Below are 26,263 nucleotides of genomic sequence, written 5' to 3'. Positions count from 1 at the left end.
GTCTGGTTCCTTTGGGAGAGTGGATCTCCCTGGCTTAAGAGAGTCTGACAGGGTCCCGTGATCAGGTTCCCATGGGAGAGTATGTCTGTCTGGTTAAAAAAGTCTTTCAGGGTTCTGTGTTCTGGTCCCTGTGGGAGAGTAGGTCTCACTGGCTTATGAGAGTCTGGAAGTATCCTGTGCTCTGGTGTCTGTGGGAGAGTAGGTTTCCCTGGCTTAGGAGAGTCTGGCAGTGTCCTGTGGCCTGGTCCCTATGGCAAACTAGATCTCCCTGGCTTATGGGAGTCTAATTGGTCCTGTGATCAAGTTACTGTGGGAGAGTATGTCTGCCTGGTTAAGAGAGTCTGGCAGGGTCCTGTGGTCTGGTCCCTTTGGGAGAGTAGGTTTCACTGACTTATGAGGGTCTGGCAAGCACTTGTGGTCTGGTTCTTGAGGGAGACTAGGTGTCCTGACTTAGGGGAGTCTGGCGGTGTCCTGTGGTCTGGTCCCTGTATCAGAGTAGATCTCCCTGGCTCAGAGTCTGTCAGGGTCCTGTAATCAGATTCCTGTGGGAGAGTATTTCTGCCTGGTTTGGAGAGTCTGACGGGGTTCTTTGATCAGGTTACTGTGGGAGAGTATGTCTGTCTGGTTAAGAGAATCTGCAGGGTCCTGTGATCAGGTTACTGCGGGAGAGTATGTCTGTCTGGTTAAGAGAGTCTGTCAGGGTCCTGTGATCAGGTTACTGTGGGAGAGAATATCTGCCTGGTTAAGTCAGTCTGACAGGGTCCTGTGGTCTGGTCTCTGTGGGAGAGAAGGTCTCCCTGGTTTAGGAGAGTCTGGCAGTGTCTTGTGGTCTGGTCCCTGTGGGAGAGTAGACCTCCCTGGTTTAGGAGAATCTGTAAGGGTCATGTGATTAGGTCCCTGAATGAGAGTCGGTCTCCCTGGCTCAGGCGAGTCTGACAGTCCGCTATGATGTGTGCCCTGTGGGAGAGTCCTTTTGTCTGGATTTGGCGTGGAGTCACATGATATCATGTGTGTGGAGAGTCTGACTGGGTGTGCTACTGTTTCCTCTGTGTGTTTGTTTTTTTAGGGTCGAGCGCACAAGCGCTCTGGCCTTTTGTAATCTCTCTGTGAGCTTTTGACCACACCCACTCTTGCTATTCATTCCTTGATGTGCTTGTTTTAAATGCTTCATTTTTATTGGAGCATTTTGTGAAATGCCCCTCCTTTGTGTGCTGAGTTCCCTCCCTGGCGATTTCACTAAGTGAACATTTTTGTTGGCCGTCACACTATGTCAGCATGTGATGGCCCTTCCTCTGGTTTCGGTTTGCCTATCATCCCAGCTGCGATCTTCTAGACCTTCACGCAGGGAGCCAATAATTCTCGTGCTCATGGTGGCGCTATGAAATCACTTGCTTATGTCAACTGTTTTACTTTTCATTTTCAATTTATGTGGCAAGAAAAGTCCAGTTAGGAATTTACAATGGTAATAGCTCTAAATCTAAAACACGAGACCCATTGAATTGCAAATGCTTGTTTTTTGTTACCTTCACTTCATTGATCTAATAAGTTGCCATGGGATGGGAGACATATACATATATAATAATAATAAACAAAAAGGTCTCTTTCTGGGCCAAGAGCTAGCTTTCTGCCAAATGTTGTGTAAATCTGCCCAGTGGTTCGGCCGCTATTCCTGTTCAAAATCCCCATGGAAATGAACATGGAGAAAACATGTTTTGGGACCCTCCTTTTTCTCGGCCCCCCGCTTGACGGATCACCTTGAAACTTTCCAGACAGCAGCTGACATGAGCGTCAAAATTGTGGAAAATTTTGTGAAGATTTGTCAACCGGCACCAAAGATATAGGCAAGTAAAAATGCTTTTTCTATAGAAACTAGGTCCCCACCAACTACCTAATGGTGACTGCCACTAGGTAATGTATATAATTACAAATATGGTTTCAAATTAAAACTGGAAAACCACTAAAATGTGTAATGGCTAGAACAACAGACCATAAGAAGCCAAACAGCCAAGTGAACCCTAACTCACACACAGAGGAGCTGCATATCAAAATCAAGTTAAAAATATGACCTTTTCTGTAACTGAATAAACTTTGTTCGATAAAAGGCACTCTCCAGGTGATTGTTCTTCACTGCTATACAAGTTGCTTTTTCTATTTCTTTCTGTTTCTATGTCTGTGTTTCGTAGTCGCTGGTCGGTGGTGCTTGTGTGGTATGTACAGTCTGAGCGGCCTTGGCTCCTGGAAGGCTGCTTGGGATGGGGAAGGGTCAGTCTCATGTTGAAATGACCCTGGCTGGGCTCACCTCTGTCTCCTCCCTCCTCAGCACCAGCAGCAGGTGGTCCAGGCCGTCGAACGCGCCAAGCAGGTGACCATGGCAGAGCTGAACAGTGTCATTGGGGTGAGTCGACCTTGAGATTTTGGGGTACCTGCCTCAGGTAAAGGTGGGGCGGCCAGAGAATGAGAATAGAGGCCATATGCAGGGCACGCTTTATTCCTACAATGCTGGGTCGGGCACAGAAAGCACTTGTGTTGCTGGCATCGGTGCCCAGATTAAGCGCTGCGAAGACAGCGCTTGTGAGAATTGCTCCGGAGCAGCGGAGTGCAGCAGTTTGTGTTGCTGTCCTTCTTGTGAGTTGTGCTGCACACTCATTGCATGTGTTTCAGTCTCATTAAAAGCCTCTGAATGCCTGCGGACATTGACTTTAAACTTACAATTGTCACCCCCCTTTTCTTCCAAATGAGACTCTCCTTCCTTCCCATCATCCGCGCCTCCTCTCTCTGAGCACAGCCTACTCTAAATCACATTCAAAGGTGCCTTAATGCCCCTTATTGTACTTCACCTCATTTCAAAGATCCCAACCTGTCCTGTAAAACATACTCTGCAACCTAACAATACCTAACAGTGGTGTAACAAAGCTTATGCCCTCCCCCCCTGCAAAGTACCTGTAGGGGTCCCCCCTCCCCACCCAATCAGGGGCCTGCCGCCCGTGCATAGTGCTGAGGGGGCCCCCTGGAGCTCGGGGGTCCCCTGCACCACAGGGGCTGCGGGGCCTTTGCTACGCCACTGATACCTAATCTTTTGCTGCTTATATATTACTACCGCCATTTGCATGAACTCACACATCCTTGCACTAAGGATCACCCACCTCCTATTAATTTAATTCACCACATGGAAACCGGAGTAAATGCATAGAATGGTTTCCTTAAGAGCACAAGACTAATCCCAATAACCCTCAATTACCACTGGAAACACTCTGGTGCTGCCCAGTGCGAAAGCGCTTCAGTGCCTCGTCGGGGCTTGTAAGCGCTATATAAATGCAGTTTCATTACAAGACTGTGCAAGTGCCAGCCTCAGTTCCCTGAAGCCTCCTGTCTCTTGTTGCAGCAGCAGCTCCAGCACCTGTCCCACCAGGCCCCTGCCGTTCCCTTGGCCTCTCATGCCACAGGACTGCACCCACTCTCCAGCATGGCCCTGTCGGGGGCGCTGGTGGCTCAGTCCCAGCTGACGGGGAAGGAGGACCGGAGTGCAGCAGATCCGGAGGGGAGCAGAGGTAAGTAATGTGGTAGAGAGAGGTGAGCCAGCACATGGGGAAAGGAGCGGGGTGCAGAGGCCAGCATGGCAAGGGGGACCCCAAGTGGAGAGTGGAGAGCCACCAACTCGTGGGGAAGGAGCAGAGGGAAGGAAAGGAGTGAGGACCCACACTGGCACCTCACTAACTACTCTCTCTCTTTTCTGTTTTGGGTTCCTGCTGTGCTTCTCTGACCACCTTCTGATGTCCTGGGGCCCCGTAAGAGTGCCTCCCCAGCAGGGTAAGTCCTGAGGAGGTCACTGACCTGATCTGTGCCCACAAGCACCCTGAGAAGCACCCAGCACTCCCTGCGTTCCCCCTGATGTTTCCTGTGATTCTCTATTGTGTCTTTGGTTTTCTGATATGCCTGCTCTGGTGGTTTTTCAGGCTCCCGCTTGATATGCCTGGTACTCCTTGTTGTGTTGCTCTTTCTCAGTCTGCCTGCTTGTGGGAACTTCTTTGAGAGTTCCAGAAGCCCGGGGTTACTTGGCTAATATTGTGTCAATCGGACCATTTACCACTGGTTTCCTTGAGCTGAACTTTACCATTGAGCCTAAAACTGAGCACCAAGTACATCCCTTTAACACTTGACCTTCAGAGTAGTGAAGTTGAGCAGTCCAAAGCTTACTCGGGGAGGTGCTCTGGGGTTAGATGCTCAGAACTTAATAAAACATCTAGCACTGCTCAACACAACAAGCTTTACTTAAATCACTCATGATGGATTCCTGTATGGAAGTGTCTCTGAGGGAGGCCGAGGCCTAGCTTGTGATAATTGAGGATTAGCAAGGCCTGGCTGAGGGCACCTTAGACTGGCTGAGTGTCTCTGAGGGTGGCTGAGGCCTAGCTCGTGATAACTGAGGGTGTTAGAAATGGGGTCTCTAGTTGGCAGTCGGTTTGCACCCTGTCCAAGTAGGGACCCTCACTCTAGTCAGGATAAGGGAGATACCCACTCAGATAACCCCTGCTCACCCCCTTGGTAGCTTGGCAAAAGCAGTCAGGCTTATCTCAGGAGCAATGTGTAAAGCATTTGCACTTAACACACTGTAATAAGTGAAAACACCTCAAAAGGACACCACACCAGAGTTAGAAAAATAGCCAATATTTATCTATATAAAACAAGGCCAAATACGATAAAAATCCAACATACAGAAATAAAAATATGAATTCTGCAAGATGCACTCAAAAATACAGTTCATTGAAGTCGATAGCTCCACCGTGGGCTATCACGGCGTCGTGATCAGCAAAACCAAAAGTTCAGGCTGGCTGTGGCGTTGCAGGCCAGCTAGGGTGTCGGGAAGACCCACAAACAGTACCTTGGATTTGCAGGGCGTTGTGATCCTCGCAGTGAGCTCCGGAGAGGAGCATCGCTGATGTTGCGGTGTCAGTTCCGTAGTCGTTGCAGGAGTTGTCGGGCCCTTGAGGTCACAGAGGCCTTGAGGTTGCAGATCGAACTCCAGGCTGATGAAGTCAGGTGGGCCGGCGTGGATGGCGTCAGGGCTGCGGTGCAAAGCGGGACGATGCGACGTGCGATGCCCACAGGTCTCGGTGCAGGCAGCGGCTCGGTGACTGCATCCAGCGGCGTCAGTGAGACCAGGGCTGCGTTATGAAGCGGGGCGATGCGACGTGCGGTGTCCACAGGTTACGATGCAGGCAGCGTCGTCGTCGTTGCTGAAGCGCTGTCGTCGGTAGGCCCAAGCCAGCGGTGCGGGACGGGCCAGTGCTTCGTCACCCTCACGAGCAGTGTCCACAGGCAACGGTGCAGGCAGGGATGCCTGGTGACGACACAGGAGTCGATGGTAGTGGCGTTGGTAGACCGGGGCTGCGGTGTGGGGTGGGACAATGCTTTGTGTATCTCACGAATGGTGTCCACAGGCCACGGTGCAGGCAGTGGTGCCGATGTCAGCAGGAGCGTCGGTGATGCCCAGGTTGCGGTGTGAGCAGGCGATGTCGGAGTGCGGGCCCACAGGTCGTGGTGCGAGCAGCGGCTCGGTGAAGTCGTCCAATTAGGGCATCGGGGAGATCAGAGTCGCGGTGCGGAGCAGGGCAATGCGACTCCGTGTGGCGTCGGCAGGTCACGGTGCAGGCCAGCGGCATTGTTGGCGGCGTCGTGGTGGTTTCTTCTCTTGAACAGCACAAAACACACAGTTCCCAGTGCTGCAGGTCGAGGAAACTGAAGTCTTTGGTGTCCCTGAGACTTCCAACAGGAGGCAAGCTCTATTCCAAGCCCTTGGAGAACTTTCTCAAGCAGGACACACAGCAAAGTTCACCCTTTGCACTCTTCAGGCAGAAGCAGCAACTGCAGGCCAGTCCAGCAAAGCAACACAGCAAAGGGACAGTACTCCTCCTTTAGTTCTTTAGCTCTTCTCCTGGACAGAGGTTCCTCTTGGTTCTAGAAAGATTCTCATCCAGTTCCGCCTTTGAAGTTGGCAAACTTCAAAGCAAAGTCTTGAGTGTTTGCAAGATCCTTCCTTGTCCAGGCCAGGCCCCAGATACTCACCAGGGGGTTGGAGACTGCATTGTGTGAGGGCAGGCACATTCCTTTCAGGTGTGAATGACCATTCCTCCCTCCACTCTAACTCAGATGGCTCATAAGGATATGCAGGCTACACTCCGCCCCCTTTTGTGTCACTGTTTAGAGAGAAGTGCAACCAGCCCAACTGTCAAAATGACCCAGACAGACAATCCACAAACAAGCAGAGTCACAGAACGGTTTAAGCAAGAAAATGCCTACTTTCTAAAAGTGGCATTTTCAAAGAGACAATTTAAAAACCAACTTAATTAAAAGATGTATTTTTAAATTGTGAGTTCAAAGACCCCAAACTCCACATTTTTATCTGCTCTCAAAGGGAATCTGCGCTTTAAGGATATTTAAAGGGATACCCCCATGTTAACCTATGAGAGAGAGAGGCCTTACACAGTGAAAACCGAATTTGGCAGTATTACACTGTTAGGACATATAAAATACACTAGTATATGTCCTACCTTAAACATACACTGCTCCCTGCCCAAGGGGCTACTTAGGGCCTACCTTAGGGGTGCCTTGCATGTAGTAAAAGGGAAGGTTTAGGCCTGGCAAGTGGGTACACTTGCCAAGTCGAATTGGCAGTTTAAAACTCCACACACAGACACTGCAGTGGCAGGTCTGAGCCATGTTTACAGGGCTACTACTGTTGGTGGCATAACCAGTGCTGCAGGCCCAGTACCAGCATTTGATTTACAGGCCCTGGGCACCTCTAGTGCACTTTACTAGGGACTTATTAGTAAATCAAATATGCCAATCATGGATAAAGCAATCAACAGTACACTTCACACAGACAGCATATGCACTTTAGCGCTGGTTAGCAGTGGTAAAGTGCCTAGAGTCAGAAAGCCAACAAAAACAGGTCAGAACAAATAGGAGGAAGGAGGCAAAAAGACTGGGGATGACCCTGCAAAAAGGGCCATTCCTAACAGAGGGTAAGCAAGGCCTGGCTGAGGGCACCTTAGACTGGCAGAGCGTCTGAGGGCGAGCAAGGCCTGGCTGAGGGCACCTTAGACTGGCAGAGCGTCTGAGGGCGAGCAAGGCCTGGCTCAGGGCACCTGTCTCTGAGGGCTAGAAAGGCCTGGTGGAGGGCACCTTAGACTGGCAGAGTGTCTCTGAGGCTTAGCACGCCTGGCAGAGTGCACCTAAGTCTGGCAGAGTGTCTCTGAGGGTGGTTGAGGCCTAGCTTGTGATAACTGAGGGTTAGCAAGGCCTGGCGAGGGCACCTTAGACTGGGAGAGTGGCTCTGAGGGTGGCTGAGGCCTAGCTTGTGATAACTGAGGGTTAGCAAGGCCTGGCGAGGGCACCTTAGACTGGGAGAGTGCCTCTGAGGGTGGGTGAGGTCTAGCTTGTGATAACTGAGGGTTAGCAAGGCCTGGCAAAGGCACCTTGGATTGGAAGAGTGTCTCTGAGGGTGGCTGAGGCCTAGCTTGTGATAACTGAGGGTTAGCAAGACCTGGCTGAGGGCACCTTAGACTGGCAGAGTGTCTCTGAGGGTTAGCAAGGCCTGACGGAGGGCACTGTTGAACTGGCAGGGTGTCTCTGAGGGTGACCTAGGACTAGCTTGTGATAACTGAAGGTTAGCAAGGCCTGGCTTAGGGCACCTCAGACTGGCAGAGTGTCTCTGAGGGTGGCTGAGGCCTAGCTTGTGATAACTGAGGGTTAGTAAGGCCTGGCTGAGGGCAATGTAGACTGGCAGAGTATCTTTGAGGGTCAGCAGGGCCTGGCAGAGGGCACTAAAGGACTGGCAAAGTGTATCTGAGGGCTAGCAAGGTCTGGGGGAGGGCGCCTTAGACTGGCAGTGTGTCTCTGAGGGTTAGCACGCCTGGCAGAGGGTACCTTAGACTGGCAGAGTATCTCCGAGGGTGGCTGAGGCCTAGCTTGTGATAACTAAGGGTTAGCAAGGCCTGGTGAAGGGCACTGAAGGACTCGCGGAGTGCCTCTGAGGGCTAGCAAAGCCTGGCTGAGGGTACCTTAGACTGGCAGAGTGTCTCTGAGGGTTAGCACGCCTGGCAGAGGGTACCTTAGACTGGCAGAGTGTCTTGGAGGGCGAGCAAGGCCAGGCTGAGGGTCTGCTAAGGCTGCGTAAGATCTGCGTCAAGGCGGGTTAATGTGGGTGCCATCTAAGACCTCTTGGTAGCCCGCAGGTGGTCTCTCACGGACAGTTTGCTGAGGGGGGGTGGGGGGGGCGGGTGAGTTCAGGCCGGGGTGATGCAGTGTGTTGTTGGAGGAAGGGGCAGGCACATGCCATGCATCAGGTAATGCCAGCCTGACCTACCGGTGCTCCTTAGTACAGATATCCTCTCTAACCCTGTACCGCCGGACTGGAAGGAATATTTATTTTCTGTCTCATGATTGAGCCTTCCTGGTGCCCTCGCCCCCCACCCCTTCTGTACAGCCCTCTGGGTCCTGGGTGCACCTGCCCGATAAAAACTACAAGTACATATCGAGGCGCTAGTCTCTGATGTTGGCCCCAAACAGACACCCCATGGCCTCAGTTTTGTGCAGCTGGTCATTTTCTCCGTTCGCCATTCTTTTTGCAATTTGTCATTTGGGGGCAGGGGGCGCTGCACATTTTATTCTAAGAAGTGGTTGTTGGGGGTTGGGGTTGTGCAAATAAGTGTGAAGAGCCCCTGCTACAATAACTACTGTGTAGCAGTTCTAGTCCTGTGTAGCGCCTGGTCCTGGAATAGGATGCTGTGTAGCGCCTGGTCCTGTTGTAAAATCCTTTGTAGCGCCTGGTCCTGGAGTAAGATCCTTTGTAGCGCCTGGACTAGGATCCTGTGTAGCGCCTGGTCCTGGAATAGGATGCTGTGTAGCGCCTGGTCCTGTTGTAAAATCCTTTGTAGCGTCTGTTCCTGGAGTAAGATCCTTTGTAGCGCCTGGACTAGGATCCTGTGTAGCGCCCGGTCCTGGAATAGGATGCTGTGTAGCTCCCGGTCCTGGAGTACGATCCTTTGTAGCGCTTGGACTAGGACCCATTGTGGCGCCCGGTCCTGGATTAGGATCCTGTGTAGCGCCTGTATGCAGCCTCTTCTCAGCGCTCATGTTTAGGAAGCCAACCAAATTGTAAGTATTCACTGAGTGACGGGGAGGGGAGTCAGTGGTTTTTTTTGGGGGGGGCTTGGGGTGGGGGGGGTTGGCTCAACCCGACAACCCCCCTAGTCGAAGGATTAAGTGCCCCCACCCTAGTCCAAGAACCCCGTGACATCAAACCCTGACCTGTGTCCAGAGTGCACCGGGCCTGCAGGGGAACTCCACAGGGACAAGGATTACTGGAGCCAAGAGAAGCGACCCCCACCCCCCCGGCCCCCACCTTCACTCATTCACAGCCCCCGCCCGCTCCCTCCGGCCTCTCCCCCACCCCTCCCGTGTTATTGTTTGTTGAAGACCGAGAGGAGGGCGCCTTTGAAGTTCTCGGCAGCCCAAGGTCACACACCGAGCCCCGGCGGGAGTCGCCGCCGGTCCCTGGGCAGCCTCCAGTGTCAACATCCGGCCGGGCAGCCCCTCCGCCCGCCAGATGTTTCCAGAGGAGGCCCAGGTCAGGCTACAGATGTGCCTCAGCCTCGGCAGTGGTCGGCAGCCGCAAACCACAGAGGGGGTTTCACTGCAGCAGCAGCTAACCAGACCCAGACAGCAGCAGCAGGTCAGGCAGCTAACCAGCAGCAGGTCAGGCAGGCAGAACAGGCAGCTAACCAGACCCAGACCACAGACAGCAGCAGCAGGTCAGGCAGGTGAGCAGGCAGCTAACCAGACCCAGACTCCGCAGCAGGGCAGGCAGGCAGGCAGAGCAGGCAGCTAACCAGACCCAGACAACACACAGCAGCAGGTCAGGCAGACAGAGTAGGCAGCTAACCAGACCCAGACCACAGACAGCAGCAGCAGGTCAGGCAGGCAGAGCAGGCAGCTAACCAGACCCAGACTCCGCAGCAGGGCAGGCAGGCAGGCAGGCAGAGCAGGCAGCTAACCAGACCCAGACAACACACAGCAGCAGGTCAGGCAGGCAGAGCAGGCAGCTAACCAGACCACAGACAGCAGCAGCAGGGCAGGCAGCTAACCAGACCCAGACCACAGACAGCAGCAGCAGGGCAGGCAGCTAACCAGACCCAGACAGCAGCAGAGCAGGCAGCTAACCAGTCCCAGACCACAGACAGCAGCAGGCAGGCAGAACAGGCAGCTAACCAGACCCAGACCACAGACAGCAGCAGCAGGTCAGGCAGGCAGAGCAGGCAGCTAACCAGACCCAGACTCCGCAGCAGGGCAGGCAGGCAGGCAGAGCAGGCAGCTAACCAGACCCAGACAACACACAGCAGCAGGTCAGGCAGACAGAGTAGGCAGCTAACCAGACCCAGACCACAGACAGCAGCAGCAGGTCAGGCAGGCAGAGCAGGCAGCTAACCAGACCCAGACTCCGCAGCAGGGCAGGCAGGCAGGCAGGCAGAGCAGGCAGCTAACCAGACCCAGACAACACACAGCAGCAGGTCAGGCAGACAGAGCAGGCAGCTAACCAGACCACAGACAGCAGCAGCAGGGCAGGCAGCTAACCAGACCCAGACCACAGACAGCAGCAGCAGGGCAGGCAGCTAACCAGACCCAGACAGCAGCAGAGCAGGCAGCTAACCAGTCCCAGACCACAGACAGCAGCAGGCAGGCAGAGCAGGCAGCTAACCAGACCACAGGCAGCAGCAGCAGCAGGCAGAGCAGGCAGCTAACCAGACCCAGACAACAAACAGCAGCAGCAGGTCAGGCAGGCAGAGCAGGCAACAAACCAGACCCAGACCACAGACAGCAGCAGGGCAGGCAGGCAGGCAGAGCAGGCAGCTAACCAGACCCAGACAACAAACAGCAGCAGCAGGTCAGGCAGGCAGAGCAGGCAGCTAACCAGACCCAGACCACAGACAGCAGCAGGCAGCTAACCAGACCCAGAGAGCAGCAGCAGGTCAGGCAGAGCAGAACAGGCAGCTAACCAGCAGCAGGTCAGGCAGGCAGAGCAGAGCAGCTAACCAGACCCAGACCACACAGCAGCAGCAGGGCAGGCAGGCAGAGCAGGCAGCTAACCAGACCACAGACTGGGTGCTCTGGTTGTGCTGATTTTGGGGTGAGCTGCTGGGATGCACTGGTGAATGTGAGGTTAGCCTGGATATAGTCCTGCCATCTATAAGCACATGAGCGATGTCTGCTGCTGAATGTGGAGGAGGCCTTTTGGGCGGCAGCCTGTAGTTTGTAAAAACATAAATGCAGAGCCCAAACCCTTTCTTAGAGCCCCATTGCTGAACGCCAAGGTTGCCTTAACCTTTTCTTTCTTTGCGTGCACTTCACTGGTTTATTCTTTCAGGTTCTTTTTCACCCCTTTTTCTGCCATCATCATTGCTTTCCTGTCTCTTTCTCCTGTCTTCCCTTTCTGTCTTTCTATCTTCCATTGAATCGTGGGCTGTTGGTGGAAAATGAGCTTCAATCTCCTAGACCCAGTGCAGGTCCCCCTCATGCACATTAAGTGGTGGGTGGGGCTCAGTAAGGATACTTGGCACAGGAGAGCGGTCTCCCCCCTGGGGGTCTCAGGCAGCTAGAGCAATCACATCTACATGGAAATATGCTGCATATGGAATATTACCCCTGCTGGAGCAGCTTTGTTAAAGCCTTGGGTTAAAGAAGCTTTACCTGACAAAAGACATTGTTTTATGTGTAGCTTACACATGACTTAGGCTTACTCCCGCTAAATCAGGAGTGTTTGCTTGTATATTCGTGATGCGCTCAAGTGTACTCCTGACAGGCCTGCTAAACATGTGTGAGCTCTTAAGATCTGATGTCACTTTTTGTGATGTAACTTCCTGTAAAGTCCTTGATAGTGATGTCACTTCCTGTGGTGCCATGTATGATGCCACACACTGTGATGTCATTTGCATGCTGCCTAACATGGTCAGTCCCTCCACTTCTTTTTTTAGGATTTGTGCCCTGCAGCCAACCACACCGAAACAACAGACAGCAGCAGACAACTCTAGGAAAAGAGGCAGCTTAACAGACCTAGATTGCAGACAGCACACACAAGAAACAGCAGCACAGCAGTAGACCAGGGCAAGAGCACCAGACAAGACGAACAGCCAGACGTGGCCGGAGCTGGTGTACACATCCCATAGTACAGCAGAACACACAATAACACACATGCCATGAAGCGACACCAGGAGGCCAGGGACACATCTCACCAGAGGTACTCTGCAGCTACAACACCGCACCAGGGGAGACGAACAGCCAGACATGTATATTGTACACATCCCATAGTACAGCAGAACACGACAACACACATGGCACGAGGCGACACCAGGAGGCCAGGGACACATCTCACCAGAGGTACTCTGCAGCTAGCACAACACCGCACCAGAGGAGACGAACAGCCAGACGTGTATATTGTATACATCCCATAGTACAGCAGAACACGACAACACACATGACACGAGGCGACACCAGGAGGCCAGGGACACATCTCGCCAGAGGTACCCTGCACCTACAACACCGCACCAGAGGAGACGACCAGCCAGATGTCTATATTGTACACATCCCATAGTACAGCAGAACACGACAACACACATGGGATGAGGGGACACCCAGGAGAGAAGGGACACATCTCACCAGAGGTACTGTGCAGCTAGCACAACACCGCACCAGAGGGGAGGAACAGCCAGACGTGTATATTGTACACATCCCGTAGTACAGCAGAACACGACAACACACATGGCACGAGGCGACACCAGGAGGCCAGGGACACATCTCACCAGAGGTACTCTGCAGCTAGCACAACACCGCACCAGAGGAGACGAACAGCCAGACGTGTATATTGTACACATCCCATAGTACAGCAGAACACAAGACCACACATGGCACGAGGCGACTCCAGGAGGCCAGGGACACCTCTCACCAGAGGTACTCTGCAGCTAGCACAACACCGAACCAGAGGAGACGAACAGCCAGACGTGTATATTGTATACATCCCATAGTACAGCAGAACACATGACACAAGGCGACACCAGGAGGCCAGGGACACATCTTACCAGAGGTACTCTGCAGCTACAACACTGCACCAGAAGAGACGAACAGCCAGACGTGTATATTGTACACATCACATAGTGCAGCAGAACACGAGAACACACATGGTACGAGGCGACACCAGGAGGCCAGGGACACATCTTACCAGAGGTACTCTGCAGCTAGCACAACACCGCACCAGAGGAGACGAACAGCCAGACGTCTATATTGTACACATCCCATAGTACAGGAGAACACGACATCACACATGACATGAGGCGATACCAGGAGGCCAGGGACACCTCTCACCAGAGGTACTCTGCAGCGAGCACAACACCGCACTAGAGGAGATGAACAGCCAGACGTGTATATTGTACACATCCCATAGTACAGCAGAACACAACAACACACATGGCACGAGGCGACACCAGGAGGCCAGGGACACATCTTACCAGAGGTGCTCTGCAGCTAGCACAACACCGCACCAGAGGAGACGAACAGCCAGACGTGTATATTGTACACATCCCAAAGTACAGCAGAACACAACAACACACATGGCACGAGGCGACACCAGGAGGCCAGGGATACATCTTACCAGAGGTACTCTGCAGCTAGCACAGCACTGCACCAGAGGAGACGAACAGCCAGACGTGCATATTGTACACATCCCATAGTACAGCAGAACACAACAACACACATGGCACGAGGCGACACCAGGAGGCCAGGGACACATCTTACCAGAGGTACTCTGCAGCTACAACACCGCACCAGGGGAGAAGAACAGCCAGACGTGTATATTGTACACATCCCATAGTACAGCAGAACACACGACAACACACATGGCACGAGGTGACTCCAGGAGGCCAGGGACACATCTCACCAGAGGTACTCTGCAGCTAGCACAACACCGCACCAGAGGAGACGAACAGCTAGACGTGTATATTGTACACATCCCATAGTACAGCAGAACACAACAACACACATGGCACGAGGCGACACCAGGAGGCCAGGGACACATTTCACCAGAGGTACCCTGCAGCTAGCACAACACCGCACCAGAGGAGACGACCAGCCAGATGTCTATATTGTACACATCACATAGTGCAGCAGAACACGAGAACACACATGGTACGAGGCGACACCAGGAGGCCAGGGACACATCTCACCAGAGGTACCCTGCAGCTAGCACAACACCGCACCAGAGGAGACGAACAGCTAGACGTGTATATTGTACACATCACATAGTACAGCAGAACACAAGACCACACACATGGCACGAGGCCACACCAGGAGGCCAGGGACACCTCTCACCAGAGGTACTCTGCAGCTAGCACAACACCGCACCAGAGGAGACGAACAGCCAGTCGTGTATATTGTACACATCTCATAGTACAGCAGAACACACAACAACACACATGGGATGAGGGGACAACCAGGAGGCAAGGGACACATCTCACCAGAGGTACTCTGCAGCTACCACAACACCGCACCAGAGGGGAGGAACAGCCAGACGTGTATATTGTACACATCCCATAGTAAAGCAGAAGACGACAACACACATGGCACGAGGCGACACCAGGAGGCCAGGGACACATCTCACCAGAGGTGCTCTACAGCTAGCACAACACCGCACCAGAGGAGACGAACAGCCAGACGTGTATATTGTACACATCCCATAGTACAGCAGAACACAACAACACACATGGCACGAGGCGACACCAGGAGGCCAGGGATACATCTTACCAGAGGTACTCTGCAGCTAGCACAGCACTGCACCAGAGGAGACGAACAGCCAGACGTGCATATTGTACACATCCCATAGTACAGGAGAACACGACATCACACATGACATGAGGCGATACCAGGAGGCCAGGGACACCTCTCACCAGAGGTACTCTGCAGCGAGCACAACACCGCACTAGAGGAGATGAACAGCCAGACGTGTATATTGTACACATCCCATAGTACAGCAGAACACAACAACACACATGGCACGAGGCGACACCAGGAGGCCAGGGACACATCTTACCAGAGGTGCTCTGCAGCTAGCACAACACCGCACCAGAGGAGACGAACAGCCAGACGTGTATATTGTACACATCCCATAGTACAGCAGAACACAACAACACACATGGCACGAGGCGACACCAGGAGGCCAGGGATACATCTTACCAGAGGTACTCTGCAGCTAGCACAGCACTGCACCAGAGGAGACGAACAGCCAGACGTGCATATTGTACACATCCCATAGTACAGCAGAACACAACAACACACATGGCACGAGGCGACACCAGGAGGCCAGGGACACATCTTACCAGAGGTACTCTGCAGCTACAACACCGCACCAGGGGAGAAGAACAGCCAGACGTGTATATTGTACACATCCCATAGTACAGCAGAACACACGACAACACACATGGCACGAGGTGACTCCAGGAGGCCAGGGACACATCTCACCAGAGGTACTCTGCAGCTAGCACAACACCGCACCAGAGGAGACGAACAGCTAGACGTGTATATTGTACACATCCCATAGTACAGCAGAACACAACAACACACATGGCACGAGGCGACACCAGGAGGCCAGGGACACATTTCACCAGAGGTACCCTGCAGCTAGCACAACACCGCACCAGAGGAGACGACCAGCCAGATGTCTATATTGTACACATCACATAGTGCAGCAGAACACGAGAACACACATGGTACGAGGCGACACCAGGAGGCCAGGGACACATCTCACCAGAGGTACCCTGCAGCTAGCACAACACCGCACCAGAGGAGACGAACAGCTAGACGTGTATATTGTACACATCACATAGTACAGCAGAACACAAGACCACACACATGGCACGAGGCCACACCAGGAGGCCAGGGACACCTCTCACCAGAGGTACTCTGCAGCTAGCACAACACCGCACCAGAGGAGACGAACAGCCAGTCGTGTATATTGTACACATCTCATAGTACAGCAGAACACACAACAACACACATGGGATGAGGGGACAACCAGGAGGCAAGGGACACATCTCACCAGAGGTACTCTGCAGCTAGCACAACACCGCACCAGAGGGGAGGAACAGCCAGACGTGTATATTGTACACATCCCATAGTAAAGCAGAACACGACAACACACATGGCACGAGGCGACACCAGGAGGCCAGGGACACATCTCACCAGAGGTGCTCTACAGCTAGCACAACACCGCAACAGAGGAGACGAACAGCCAGACGTGTATATTGTACACATCCCATAGTACAGCAGAACACGACAACACACATGGCACGAGGCGACACCAGGAGGCCAGGGACACATCTCACCAGAGGTGCTCTGCAGCTAGCACAACACCGCACCAGAGGAGACGAACAGCCAGACGTGTATATAGTACAGCAGAACACAAGACCACACACATGGCACGAGGCGACTCCAGGAGGCCAGGGACACCTCTCACCAGAGGTACTCTGCAGCTAGCACAACACCGCACCAGAGGAGACGAACAGCCAGAAGTGTATATTGTACACATCCCATATTACAGCAGAACACACAACAACACACATGGCACGAGGTGACTCCAGGAGGCCAGGGACACATCTCACCAGAGGTACTCTGCATCTAGCACAACACCGCACCAGAGGAGACGAACAACCAGACGTGTATATTTTACACATCCCATAGTACAGCAGAACACGACAACACACATGGCACGAGGCGACACCAGGAGGCCAGGGACACATCTTACCAGAGGTACTCTGCATCTAGCACAACACCGCACCAGAGGAGACGAACAGCCAGACGTGTATATTGTATACATCCCATAGTACAGCAGAACACGACAACACACATGGCACGAGGCGACACCAGGAGGCCAGGGACACATCTCACCAGAGGTACTCTGCAGCTACAACACCGCACCAGAGGAGACTAACAGCCAGACGTGTATATTGTACACATCCCATAGTACAACAGAACACATGACAACACACATGGCACAAGGTGACTCCAGGAGGCCAGGGACACATCTCACCAGAGGTACTCTGCAGCTAGCACAACACCGCACCAGAGGAGACGAACAGCCAGACATGTATATTGTACACATCCCATAGTACAGCAGAACACGACAACACACATGGCACGAGGCGACACCAGGAGGCCAGGGACACATCTTACCAGAGGTACTCTGCAGCTAGCACAGCACTGCACCAGAGGAGACGAACAGCCAGACGTGTATATTGTACACATCCGATAGTACAGCAGAACACAACAACACACATGGCACGAGGCGACACCAGGAGGCCAGGGACACATCTCACCAGAGGTACTCTGCAGCTACAACACCACACCAGAGGAGACGAACAGCCAGACGTGTATATTGTACACATTCCATAGTACAGCAGAACACGACAACACAGATGCACGAGGCGACACCAGGAGGCCAGGGATGCATCTCACCAGAGGTACTCTGCACCTACAACACCGCACCAGAAGAGACGACCAGCCAGATGTCTATATTGTACACATCCCATAGTACAGCAGAACACGACAACACACATGGGATGAGGGGACACCCAGGAGACAAGGGACACATCTCACCAGAGGTACTCTGCAGCTAGCACAACACCGCACCAGAGGGGAGGAACAGCCAGACGTGTATATTGTACACATCCCGTAGTACAGCAGAACACGACAACACACATGGCACGAGGCGACACCAGGAGGCCAGGGACACATCTCACCAGAGGTACTCTGCAGCTAGCACAACACTGCACCAGAGGAGACGAACAGCCAGACGTGTATATTGTACACATCCCATAGTACAGCAGAACACAAGACCACACACATGGCACGAGGCGACTCCAGGAGGACAGGGACACCTCTCACCAGAGGTACTCTGCAGCTAGCACAACACCGCACCAGAGGAGACGAACAGCCAGACGTGTATATTGTATACATCCCATAGTACAGCAGAACACACGACAACACACATGACACGAGGCGACACCAGGAGGCCAGGGACACATCTTACCAGAGGTACTCTGCAGCTACAACACTGCACCAGAAGAGACGAACAGCCAGACGTGTATATTGTACACATCACATAGTGCAGCAGAACACGAGAACACACATGGTACGAGGCGACACCAGGAGGCCAGGGACACTTCTTACCAGAGGTACTCTGCAGCTAGCACAACACCGCACCAGAGGAGACGAACAGCCAGACGTCTATATTGTACACATCCCATAGTACAGCAGAACACGACATCACACATGGCATGAGGCGATACCAGGAGGTCAGGGACACCTCTCACCAGAGGTACTCTGCAGCGAGCACAACACCGCACTAGAGGAGACGAACAGCCAGACGTGTATATTGTACACATCCCATAGTACAGCAGAACACAACAACACACATGGCACGAGGCGACACCAGGAGGCCAGGGACACATCTTACCAGAGGTGCTCTGCAGCTAGCACAACACCGCACCAGAGGAGACGAACAGCCAGACGTGTATATTGTACACATCCCATAGTACAGCAGAACACAACAACACACATGGCACGAGGCGACACCAGGAGGCCAGGGGCACATCTTACCAGAGGTACTCTGCAGCTAGCACAGCACTGCACCAGAGGAGACGAACAGCCAGACGTGCATATTGTACACATCCCATAGTACAGCAGAACACAACAACACACATGGCACGAGGCGACACCAGGAGGCCAGGGACACATCTTACCAGAGGTACTCTGCAGCTACAACACCGCACCAGGGGAGACGAACAGCCAGACGTGTATATTGTACACATCCCATAGTACAGCAGAACACACGACAACACACATGGCACGAGGTGACTCCAGGAGGCCAGGGACACATCTCACCAGAGGTACTCTGCAGCTAGCACAACACCGCACCAGAGGAGACGAACAGCTAGACATGTATATTGTACACATCACATAGTACAGCAGAACACACAACAACACACATGGGATGAGGGGACAACCAGGAGGCAAGGGACACATCTCACCAGAGGTACTCTGCAGCTAGCACAACACCGCACCAGAGGAGACGAACAGCCAGACGTGTATATTGTACACATCCCATAGTACAGCAGAACACGACAACACACATGGCACGAGGCGACACCAGGAGGCCAGGGACACATCTCACCAGAGGTGCTCTACAGCTAGCACAACACCGCACCAGAGGAGACGAACAGCCAGACGTGTATATTGTACACATCCCATAGTACAGCAGAACACAAGACCACACACATGGCACGAGGCGACTCCAGGAGGCCAGGGACACCTCTCACCAGAGGTACTCTGCAGCTAGCACAACACCTCACCAGAGGAGACGAACAGCCGGACGTGTATATTGTACACATCTCATAGTACAGCAGAACACACAACAACACACATGGGATGAGGGGACAACCAGGAGGCAAGGGACACATCTCACCAGAGGTACTCTGCAGCTAGCACAACACTGCACCAGAGGGGAGGAACAGCCAGACGTGTATATTGTACACATCCCATAGTACAGCAGAACACGACAACACACATGGCACGAGGCGACACCAGGAGGCCAGGGACACATCTCACCAGAGGTGCTCTGCAGCTAGCACAACACCGCACCAGAGGAGACAAACAGCCAGACGTGTATATTGTACATATCCCATAGTACAGCAGAACACGACAACACACATGGCACGAGGCGACACCAGGAGGCCAGGGACACATCTTACCAGAGGTACTCTGCAGCTAGCACAGCACTGCACCAGAGGAGACGAACAGCCAGACGTGTATATTGTACACATCCGATAGTACAGCAGAACACAACAACACACATGGCACGAGGCGACACCAGGAGGCCAGGGACACATCTCACCAGAGGTACTCTGCAGCTACAACACCGCACCAGAGGAGACGAACAGCCAGACGTGTATATTGTACACATCCCATAGTACAGCAGAACACGACAACACAGATGCACGAGGCGACACCAGGAGGCCAGGGATGCATCTCACCAGAGGTACTCTGCACCTACAACACCGCACCAGAAGAGACGAACAGCCAGACGTGTGTATTGTACACATCCCATAGTACAGCAGAACACAGAACACACACCTGGGACGAGGCGACACCAGGAGGCCAGGGACACATCTCACCAGAGGTACTCTGCAGCTACAACACCACACCAGAGGAGACGAACAGCCAGACGTGTATATTGTACACATCCCATAGTACAGCAGAACACAAGACCACACACATGGCACGAGGCAACACCAGGAGGCCAGGGACACATCTCACCAGAGGTACTCTGCAGCTACAACACCGCACCAGAAGAGACCTCCATTTCGCTCGTCCTGCTCCACTGGAACCCTCTGGTGTCACCCGGGCGCACTGTTGCTGCTCCCTGGAGTGGGGTTTTGCTGCAAGGAAAGTGAAAGCTGTAAATGCTGCTTTGCTATTAAGGGGACACCAATTCTGGGGGTCTCCTTTAATTGGCAGCTGCGATCACTGATCATGCAGCCCCTGTAGGCTTAAGACTGCCTCCCTTTAGAGACACTCATCACCCTTTATTCTGGTATGGTTGGTGTTCGTTCTGTAGTTTAAAGCCGCAGGGAATAACCAATACTTATGTCTGGCTGACAGACCTCTGGCAGGGCCTGTACCCCAATGCCCGCATGCAGAGGTGCTCCTGCCATACCCAGGCTGCAGGGTGGTCATGGCGCCCATACTTCTCAAACATTGACACTACACACTCTGACTAGTGAGTAAGTGCCCCCATAACACTCGTCTTGGTGTAGGTGGAGTATAGTTTGGGATTCACTTTCAAATAGGTAGTATGTGTTCTGATAGACTCTTTGCCCCCCCTCAACACTATCATTCACTGATGGTTTCTGGAACTTGGCTAGAGCAAACGTAAATCCCCTTTGCCCTCCACCCACACTGACTAACCTAGATCCAGGAATTTATTCTTCCACCAGAGGTACAGGTAAGGCTTCAATGCGCTTCAGTGCTTAGAGCAGTGGTCTTTAAACTTTTCAATGCTGCCCTCCTCGTGGGGGAACAAAAACATCGGGACCCTCCAAATTTTTCACAATTACTCTATAAAGTGGCCAATGTTCACATGTGTCTACACTTATTTAAACATTGCAGTTAAGTTCTGTTAATGGCTTTAAAATTCATTCAAACACATGATGCCAAACATACTATTCTGGTGAAGTAGAGCTTACTAACGTGTAAAAGTATCCACAGTGTGATTATTAGAAGTGGAGGTTTTGAAGAGTATTTGGAGTCCCTTCCCTTTTGATACACACCCCCAGCTTGGATATACATGACAAAACAGGTTAGTGATCGTCCTTACAGAGCAGTTACTGCTGCTCATTTTTTTCAGCTTAAAACAAAGCCCTCTTATCAGTATAATTCTTCTTTTGGCCATAGCTTGGCGACCCCCCTGGGATCACTTGAGGCACCCCCTGGGGTGGGGCTGACCCCCAGTTTGAAGGCCCTTGGCGTAGAGGTTGGATAACCATTAACTTGACATGTGACCTTGTGTCCTAAAGCTGTTGTCTCAACACTATTGTGTTTTTTAAAAAGTGTCCATCATCTGAAACGTTATCCTGGGGTGGGGGTCGTGGGGAGGGGGTCCTCACTGTCGGAGAGGAGCGGTGTCTGCCAGTCCACCTCTTGTAGAGTGCAGCTCCCCAGGCTCACACAGAGCAGCCCCAGCCTCCGAGTCTTTTTAAAGGATGCTGCAGTGAGCATCTGGGGTTGCCAAGGGAACCTCGCCGGCTCCTGGTGCTCTCAGCATCACAGGCATGTCAAGAAGCCTTGTACAAGAACAAGAGCGGATGTAAAAATATCCCTTCAGAAATGTAGACTGCAAGAAACATCAGACCAAAAATGCTACATCCTACCTTAAAATTTTTATTAAACGCAACACTATATACTAAAATAAAGTATCAATAATATATCTAAATGCTGTTCAAGTCTGTATTTTAATTTAAAAATAAAACCAGTATTTTATGGGTTATTTAGACACTTAATTTCAATAGTTAATTATGTTTTTAAATTATGAATGTTATTTCTTCAATTACCTTTTCACCTTAAGACAGATATACTTAAGTAGTACGGAATTATTGAATATAATTAAATATTTCATGTACTAAATAATGGATTATCTATTTAATAAAGAATGAATTCTTAACTTAATTCTAGTCCAGTGGGAGAAATATCGACACCCATTTCTTTAGTTGCTAACCCAGGCTCCCCGAGTTTCATTTTTCCTTAAATAGAATTTTGCCACTGCTGTTAGTAAGAAGAAAATAACTTTTATTAATCTCTAGTACAAAATTGGGTATTAATGTGTAGAGATGTAACGCGTAACTTTGAAAACGCTGCGTGCTGTGGATGCATGAGCCATACAATATTTTGTACCACTAATCAGATTTTGGGGTTTATTTCTAGTAATGTCCTTTTGGATTGTAATTGTTTACTTCAAAACCTTTTCTGGTTCTATTGGTTACCCCCATGCATCCCTTACGGTTGGAGAGTGTGGGTGCCCTCCTGCGCTCAGTATTTATGTTTTAAGTCCCTCTTTGTCGGAGTGTGTTGTGTGCCCTCCAGCCCTCAGAGTCTATATTTAGTCCCTCTGGTCCGAGTGTGTTGCGTGCCCTCCAGCCCTCAGTATCTATGATCGGTGTCCCTCTGGGCCAAGTGCGTGCCCTCCATCCCTCAGTATCTATGATCGGTGTCCCTCTGGGCCAAGTGCGTTGCGTGCCCTCAGTATCTATGATCGTGTCCCTCTGGGTCGGGGTGTGTTGCGTGCCCTCCAGCCCTCAGTATCTATGATCGGTGTCCCTCTGAATCTGGGTTCGTTGTGTGCCCTCCAGTTCTCAGTATCTATGATCAGTGTCCCTCTGGGACGGGGTGTGTTGTGTGCCCTCCAGTCCTCAGTATCAGTGATCGGTGTCCCTCTAGGTCGGGGTGGGTTGCGTGCCCTCCAGCTCTCAGTATCTATGATCGGTGTCCCTCTGAATCGGGGTGTGTTGTGTGCCCTCCATATCTATGATCAGTGCCACTCTGGGTCAGAGTGGGCTGTGTGCTCTCCAGCCCTCAGTATCTATGATCTGTGTCCCTCTGGGCCAAGTGTGTTGCGTGCCATCCAGCCCTCAGTATCTATGATCAGTGTCCCTCTAGGCCAAGTGTGTTGCGTGCCCTCCATCCCTCAGTATCTATGATCGGTGTCCCTCTGGGTCGGGGTGTGTTGCGTGCCCTCCATCCCTCAGTATCTATGATCAGTGTCCCTCTGTGCCAAGTGCGTTGCGTGCCCTCCAGCCCTCAGTATCTATGATCGTGTCCCTCTGGATCGGGGTGTATTGCGTGCCCTCCAGCCCTCAGGATCTATGATCAGTGTCCCTCTGGGTCGGGGTGTGTTGTGTGCCCTCCAGTCCTCAGTATCAATGATCAGTGTCCTTCTGGGTCAGAGTGTGTTGTGTGCCCTCCAGCCCTCAGTATCTATGATCGTGTCCCTCTGGCTCGGAGGGGGTTGTGTGCCTTCCAGCCCTCAGTATCTATGATCGTGTCCCTCTGGGTCGGAGTGGGTTTTGTGCCCTCTAGCCCTTAGTATCAATGATTGGTGTCCCTCTGGGTCGGGGTGTGTTGTGTGCTCTACAGTCCTCAGTATCTATGATCGGTGTCCCTCTGGGTCGGGATGCGTTGTGTGCCCTCCAGTCCTCAGTATCAATGATCGGTGTCCCTCTGGGTCGGGGTTCGTTGTGATCCCTCAGTATCTATGATCGGTGTCCCTCTGAATCGGGGTGTGCTGTGTGCCCTCCAGCCCTCAGTATCTATGATCTGTGTCCCTATGGGTCGGGGTGCGTTGTGTGCCCTCCAGCCCTCAGTATCTATGATCGGCGTCCCTCTGAATCAGGGTGTGTTGTGTGCCCTCCAGTCCTCAGTATCAATGATAGGTGTCCCTCTGGGTCGGGTGTGTTGTGTGCCCTCCAGTCCTCAGTATCAATGATCGGTGTCCCTCTAGATCGGGGTGTGTTGTGTGCTCTCCAGTCCTCAGTATCTATGATCGGTGTCCCTCTGGGCCAAGTGTGTTGCTTGCCCTCCAGCCCTCAGTATCTATGATCGGTGTCCCTCTAGGCCAAGTGCGTTGCGTGCCCTCCATCCCTCAGTATCTATGATCGGTGTCCCTCTGGGTCGGGGTGTGTTGCGTGCCCTCCATCCCTCAGTATCTATGATCGGTGTCCCTCTGTGCCGGGTGTGTTGTGTGCCCTCCAGTCCTCAGTATCAATGATAGGTGTCCCTCTGGGTCGGGTGTGTTGTGTGCCCTCCAGTCCTCAGTATCAATGATCGGTGTCCCTCTAGGTCGGGGTGGGTTGCGTGCCCTCCAGCTCTCAGTATCTATGATCGTGTCCCTCTGGGTCGGGGTGTGTTGTGTGCCCTCCAGTCCTCAGTATCAATGATCAATGTCCCTCTGGGTCACAGTGGGTTGTGTGCCCTTCAGCCCTCAGTATCTATGATCGGTGTCCCTCTGGGTGAGGGTGTATTGCGTGCCCTCCAGCCCTCAGTATCTATGATCGGTGTCCCTCTGGGTCGGGGTGGGTTGTGTGCCCTCCAGCCCTCAGAGTCTATATTTAGTCCCTCTGGGCCGAGTGTGTTGCGTGCCCTCCAGCCCTCAGTATCTATGATCGGTGCCCCTCTGGGCCAAGTGTGTTGCGTGCCCTCCAGCCCTCAGTATCTATGATCGGTGTCCCTCTGGGCCAAGTGCGTGCCCTCCATCCCTCAGTATCTATGATCGGTGTCCCTCTGGGCCAAGTGCGTTGCGTGCCCTCAGTATCTATGATCGTGTCCCTCTGGGTCGGGGTGTGTTGCGTGCCCTCCAGCCCTCAGTATCTATGATCGGTGTCCCTCTGAATCTGGGTTCGTTGTGTGCCCTCCAGTTCTCAGTATCTATGATCAGTGTCCCTCTGGGACGGGGTGTGTTGTGTGCCCTCCAGTCCTCAGTATCAGTGATCGGTGTCCCTCTAGGTCGGGGTGGGTTGCGTGCCCTCCAGCTCTCAGTATCTATGATCGGTGTCCCTCTGAATCGGGGTGTGTTGTGTGCCCTCCATATCTATGATCAGTGTCGCTCTGGGTCAAAGTGGGCTGTGTGCTCTCCAGCCCTCAGTATCTATGATCTGTGTCCCTCTGGGCCAAGTGTGTTGCGTGCCATCCAGCCCTCAGTATCTATGATCAGTGTCCCTCTAGGCCAAGTGTGTTGCGTGCCCTCCATCCCTCAGTATCTATGATCGGTGTCCCTCTGGGTCGGGGTGTGTTGCGTGCCCTCCATCCCTCAGTATCTATGATCAGTGTCCCTCTGTGCCAAGTGCGTTGCGTGCCCTCCAGCCCTCAGTATCTATGATCGTGTCCCTCTGGATCGGGGTGTATTGCGTGCCCTCCAGCCCTCAGGATCTATGATCAGTGTCCCTCTGGGTCGGGGTGTGTTGTGTGCCCTCCAGTCCTCAGTATCAATGATCAGTGTCCTTCTGGGTCAGAGTGTGTTGTGTGCCCTCCAGCCCTCAGTATCTATGATCGTGTCCCTCTGGCTCGGAGGGGGTTGTGTGCCTTCCAGCCCTCAGTATCTATGATCGTGTCCCTCTGGGTCGGAGTGGGTTTTGTGCCCTCTAGCCCTTAGTATCAATGATTGGTGTCCCTCTGGGTCGGGGTGTGTTGTGTGCTCTACAGTCCTCAGTATCTATGATCGGTGTCCCTCTGGGTCGGGATGCGTTGTGTGCCCTCCAGTCCTCAGTATCAATGATCGGTGTCCCTCTGGGTCGGGGTTCGTTGTGATCCCTCAGTATCTATGATCGGTGTCCCTCTGAATCGGGGTGTGCTGTGTGCCCTCCAGCCCTCAGTATCTATGATCGGTGTCCCTATGGGTCGGGGTGCGTTGTGTGCCCTCCAGCCCTCAGTATCTATGATCGGCGTCCCTCTGAATCAGGGTGTGTTGTGTGCCCTCCAGTCCTCAGTATCAATGATAGGTGTCCCTCTGGGTCGGGTGTGTTGTGTGCCCTCCAGTCCTCAGTATCAATGATCGGTGTCCCTCTAGATCGGGGTGTGTTGTGTGCTCTCCAGTCCTCAGTATCTATGATCGGTGTCCCTC

General features: G+C 52.7%; 1 protein-coding gene across 1 annotated transcript in view; it reads left to right on the top strand.

The window, feature by feature from the left end:
• TLE2 (TLE family member 2, transcriptional corepressor) overlaps positions 1-26,263 on the top strand; it is a 296,917-nt gene that overhangs the window by 92,704 nt on the left and 177,950 nt on the right. The window contains exons 6-8 of the mRNA XM_069215878.1: positions 2,321-2,395; positions 3,383-3,548; positions 4,003-4,136. Coding sequence (XP_069071979.1) covers positions 2,321-2,395; positions 3,383-3,548; positions 4,003-4,136 — 375 coding nt within the window. The remainder of the gene's footprint in view (positions 1-2,320; positions 2,396-3,382; positions 3,549-4,002; positions 4,137-26,263) is intronic.

The sequence above is a fragment of the Pleurodeles waltl genome, chromosome 12 (assembly GCF_031143425.1).
Source record: "Pleurodeles waltl isolate 20211129_DDA chromosome 12, aPleWal1.hap1.20221129, whole genome shotgun sequence".
In the NCBI taxonomy this organism is placed as follows: domain Eukaryota; kingdom Metazoa; phylum Chordata; class Amphibia; order Caudata; family Salamandridae; genus Pleurodeles; species Pleurodeles waltl.
This window is presented reverse-complemented; position numbering and strand designations above follow the sequence as displayed.